At 35.3% G+C, this 5,468-nt stretch overlaps 1 protein-coding gene across 1 annotated transcript; it reads right to left on the bottom strand.

The window, feature by feature from the left end:
* Positions 1-1,529: 1,529 nt before the first annotated feature.
* LOC122599596 (AT-hook motif nuclear-localized protein 5-like) lies at positions 1,530-5,122 on the bottom strand. Its single transcript, XM_043772127.1, has 5 exons — positions 4,309-5,122; positions 3,093-3,160; positions 2,552-2,683; positions 1,958-2,119; positions 1,530-1,873 (listed from the first exon to the last, which is right to left on the bottom strand). The coding sequence occupies exons 1-5, from the start codon at positions 4,826-4,828 to the stop codon at positions 1,763-1,765; spliced, it is 993 nt and encodes a 330-aa protein (XP_043628062.1). The 5' UTR covers positions 4,829-5,122; the 3' UTR covers positions 1,530-1,762.
* Positions 5,123-5,468: the final 346 nt, after the last annotated feature.

The following is a 5,468-nucleotide window of genomic DNA, read 5'->3' as shown; positions in this document are numbered from 1 at the left end:
ATACACATATATAAGGTCCCTTTTATTTACCACCACCCGTCTCTGTAACCGCCGTCTCAACCAGGGGGCGGTACTACATGGAAAAGAGGACCAATGCTCCCTCCAAAATTTAGATTTTCTCATTTATTTTAGATTTTTCATATTTTTAAAAATATTATTATAGGTTTTTAACATTTTGTCTCTTTTTATATTTATATTTTATAGATATTTTGGTACCGCCTCTGGCCACAACCACCTCTTGTCGCTGCCACCATCAATCCGTCACAGATGTGATGATCTATCTATATAAATTACACCCTATGTGACTTCCGCTTGGATCATTTATTACTTGCCAGCTGAGTGCACAATAATATAACATTATAACAATTATGATCATGATACGTCGACTATGTTTGTTTCTTTTAGTTCTCTTCCAAAATTCCTATTCTATAAAAGCATCAAGAGTACAAATCTTTCCTCCAAGCATGCCTACTGATCATATCGATCATATAGTCTTTGCTAACCCCCCTACAAACGATATTATGTCTAGTTCTCGCTACAAAAAGTATAAGCTAAACGCTTTCAGGCCAACGTATTCAGGACCAAACCGTGGGGATGGCCATGGCTTTGGGGGCGGGGGTTGGTCATTGCTAGCTAGATACATATAACGTTGGTAAGTATCGTATATATAGTGGATTATTCAGAACCGGCCATATGAAATAAAACTAAGTCGAAATGCTACTTACTATATGTTTATAGTGAATAATCGGTTCTTTCTAACTGATCGATCTAGCGGGTTGATTTAAGGTTTTCATACGATAAGTTTGTGTGTGTGATGTTAAAAAAAAAATTAATATTTATACTATTTTAGTGTGTACTTCAGGAATTTAATATTAAAGGTGTCCGTGGATGAATCACATGGATATGAATGTGGATGAATAAGATGAAATTTTACACACATCTTTTATAACTACATACTAATACATATGAAACTTAACCCAAAACCATAAATTTATTAAGTTATTACATTATTTTATTTAAAGGGAAACCCATAAAAATAAAAGTAATTAAAATAATCCAAACAAATGCAAATATATAAGCAATTGAAATTTCGGATTCGTCAAAAGAATATTGAAAACATGATGTTTTCTCCAAGCAGATTGATGTGAACGGTGAGACCGTTGTGCCTTTGTACAAGTTCCAGAAATCAAGGTTCTACTGGGGAACCTTGATTTTTTGGTCGATAAAGGTGGCAAACCATAGAACCTTAATTTAAGGTCGATAAAGATGACAAACCTATTTGATCACTACTACCCAAGAACTTCCCCTTTAAATAATTGGGGTGAAAGACAACGCCACACTTTATTACAATTACATTTATCACATCATTCTGCATAAACTCTCGTTTTTGCAAAGGGGCATTTGGAAAATCCATCTACTGTAGACAAGATTTACGGGAAGAAAACTTTGGCCTTTGCATCAATTGATGCCAAATCTTTTTTACTATTTCTGGTATCATCATTTAATTTAAGATTTTAAAGACACTGTAATTCAAGAATCAGGAAAGAATTTGCATACTTCACCATGAACAATCTCTGGAAATGAACATAATTGCATCCTCAAAGAAGATAATTTTCAGATCCCAATCACCAAATGATACTAGCTACAGATGGGCAAAATAAAAAAATAAAAAGTCTAACACTAAAACGAGCATAAAGATGTCAACTTACTTTGTTACAGAATACATCAACACAAAGCCCATCAATAATCTACAAGATGATGTCTAGTTAAGCTGAACTCCAGGACTCTTTTCATCTCCTGATGGTGGGTCGGTTGGAGTCTTTGCCTTTGTAATATCTCCAGCACCGCCAAACAAGAAGCTAGAAACCACTACCTGGCACCACAAAAAGAATGTGTGATTTGTGGAAAATCCTGAAATGGTGGTGAAAAGAAGAAAAAGAAGGCAGTAAAATGATACCTGTACTAGGGTAGAAGCAATAAGTTTACCACCAATTGCACCACCGATCACTTGACCATCAGCACTACAAACAGAAATACTAAGACCGCCAGTTCTATTACGGGGGCTACCGCTTTCAGCAAGCAGGTAAGAACCCGATAAGCACAGTATCTCAAAACGACCCTGGAAAGCAGTTAGCAGAACAATGTGAGTTGTGGATGCATAATTTACTCAAACATTCAGGAAGTCGAGCAAGTTTGTCACAAGCTCAACATATTACGGGCTAAGATCATACACTCCATTTAATGAACTGTAGGAGGTCTTATATCAATAATCCAAAACAACTCATGCATGAAAATTTAGTAGTTACTAAAAAAACAATTTACAAGTAGAATTTTGGTCGAGCTTCTTGATTTTTATGAAAGTACATATTTGACACACCAGCTTTTTAAAAAAAAAACAAGCTTTGAACAAAAATTTGCTTCAGATCAAGTCTGGCCCGTTTCAACACATGCCTTAAAAACTGCATGTTACCCACCCCGCTCATTTTTGACTATATTTTAGGCAAAAAATCAGTGTAATAGAGATTTAAGTGTTCATTCAGGGAGATTTAACCTCATAAGTGACGGTCCCGCCAGAAGACGAAAATTGACGTAATGTCACGGAAGACACAGAACCGTTGCCTGACAAGATGCACAGAGCCCTTTGCCTCTGCTGTGCAAACGCTAATATTTTTTCTGCAACATCCTACAAAATAGAAATTTCACAATAAGTCTCAAAAAAGAAGTTGGTACTTGGTACTCCTCAAACTTTGTTAGTTTCAAACTTATGATATCACATTTCAATAAAAATTGATAATAATAATGCAAGTGATGTTTTTATTAAAAAAAATAAGAATAATGAAAAAAAAAAAAACAAGAAGAAGAATAATACAAGACATATAAAACACGTTTTACATTAAAATAAAAAAGGTTCCACGTTTGAGATGTCCCAAACTAAATTGCAACATTCCTATGACAAAGTATGAAAGTAAACTGGCAAGTAATCATTCCAAGCTTTTAAGAATATTAAATTCGGGCCATAAGATTTCAGTTGTTCCTTTACTTTTAGGGTACTTTTAGATATTCAATAGATATAAATGAAAACTATCACATACCTCTCCAACCCCTATATGAATGATATGAGGTGTGAAAGCCGATCCCGCCGAATTATGCATCCATTCACCTAGCATTATTTCAGCAAGAAACAATGTTAAAACTACTGACACTGAGAAGATTATTAAATGTCGAGTAGAAAAGGTTAAGATAGATTATCACACACAGCATACGCAATGACAACTGCAATAATTGATTGCTTGAGAACATGAATTTACATTGTCCAGTATCAGCAAATTCTACTAAATATTTACATATTGTGAAACTTGACACAACGAGCAGTTTGGAGTAAAGGATTGGGAATTGTCTTCCAAAACATCAACAATAATAGTTTTATTGTTCAGAATTGGCCCACATCCAACAAACGTTCACACAAAATTTACTAATAACTTGGTCAATTTGGGCTACATTCTCTCTAGCATATCAGATTGGTAAGATAGTAATAATTAACTAACCAGAATGATCAAATGGTTTGAACAGATCAAAAGTCAACCTAAATGTATATTAATTGCATATAATCTTGTAATCTCTTTAAATAAAGAACTATATTGTTAGCAATTTCTCCAATCAGGTTCAACACAATAGCTATTCATAGAACTTTCTAGAAAATAAGTGTCTGCTAGCCTACATGACTCACTTCGACCTGAACCGAAAATTACTAATTTTGATCTGAGCTTAGATTGACCTCTTAACTAACCAACCTATATAGCCACACACACACAATGCTCTTATAGCATTCTAACCACAGGCACATTGTGCAGATACACAGACTCCACATAATCTAAAATCAAAGTAGGAAAGAAGGCTACAACCAGAATGTATAAGACATGATAGGACAGTAATCTATATGACTATATCCACTTCACAATTACGACAGCTCACTTAATATGCCAATTCACTATCACAACTTCTGTATAATAGGATCTAAACTAGAGTCTACTGAAAATGCATCATTTCATCAATATTCAATACCACTCTCTACACCTGGTTGGACAGGAATTTTGACGCTAAAGTCTTACTTTCTTACACATCAAACACAGATTAACTTGTTGCCAATAGCTCAGAAGGGTTCAATAATCATAACTACCGGCACATAACAAGATGCTACAAAGTAAACCAACATCTAAACAAACATGTACACTCACAATTTATTGATGTAAAATAACCTACATAAAGCAAGTTTGAAATGCAGAAAGGAACTAAATTTCAAAGACATACCAACATTTGCAAGCTGTTGTTTCCTTCCAGTACCACGAGGCCTCCCCCTCTTCTTTTGCGGTGTCGGTGTGTTTGGATCAGGTGATGCAACCGAGGATGCCGGTGTCAGTGCCAATGCCATATGAGACCCCCCTTCAGGTGCATACTTTCTTGGTCTCCCTCTTTTTTTCTTTACAATAGACTCATTCTTCACACTTCCAGGGGTGGGAATGGATATTATAGCACCACCATGGTCATCATCATCATTCCCAGCACCACCACTTCCGCCACCATCCATGTTAAATCCGTGCGGATAACTAGATGGTTGCGGGTTATGTTCCAAATGGAATGGTGGGCCCATTGAGGAAGCTACCCTCATATTGCTATGTCCATGAGGTGACATATTAGGGTTTGACTGAGTCTTAAAACCTGGTGGAGGGACATTAAACCCTCCACCTTGATTACCTGACCCGGCATTCGAACCCGACCCACGAAACCCTCTATTAAGATAAAAGGATGGAATTCCCTCCCTTCCATCCATGCATTTACTCAATAATCTAACACTCGGCCACAAAAACTCAAACAATTAACCACAATTACCTATAATTCCAACCTAATAACCACAATTGAGCAACAAACAACCCTAAATACCAGATTTAAACACAACCCCACAAATAAAGATTCAAACTTTATCAAGGGTTTTACATGGGTTTTTCAAGAAACACAAAATTAGCCCAAAAAATCAGCAAAAACAGGAAAAATATTGAACCTTTAGTGATAAAGATTCAAACTTTATAGGCTATAAACCAAGAAGTTACACAAAAAAACAAAAGGGGTTGTTCACAATCAAGGAATGTAGAAACATGGAAGAAATTATGGCAAACAAACCTGTGTAAGTAGGTGAAAGAGTGTGTTTTTAAGATGTTTTTGTAGGTAAAATTGAAAAAACCCTAGATTTGAAATTGAAAGATGAAAATTGATAAAGGGGAAAAAAAGAGTTTTTGGGAAAGAGAAAGAACGGGTGATATATGAAGGGTAAAAGACAAAAGTGAAACGATTTTGAGGTGCCCTTAACTTACAAACTACAAGTGACAAAACCTTTTTGTTTTGAAGAATTTTTTTAAAATTGAAAATTAAAGTTATGAGTTTCATAAAGTCATGTAAGGTACTAACATAGTCAA

The sequence above is a fragment of the Erigeron canadensis genome, chromosome 5 (assembly GCF_010389155.1).
Source record: "Erigeron canadensis isolate Cc75 chromosome 5, C_canadensis_v1, whole genome shotgun sequence".
Lineage (NCBI taxonomy): Eukaryota > Viridiplantae > Streptophyta > Magnoliopsida > Asterales > Asteraceae > Erigeron > Erigeron canadensis.
Note: the sequence above shows the minus strand (reverse complement) of the source record. Positions and strands in the feature narration are given on the sequence as shown.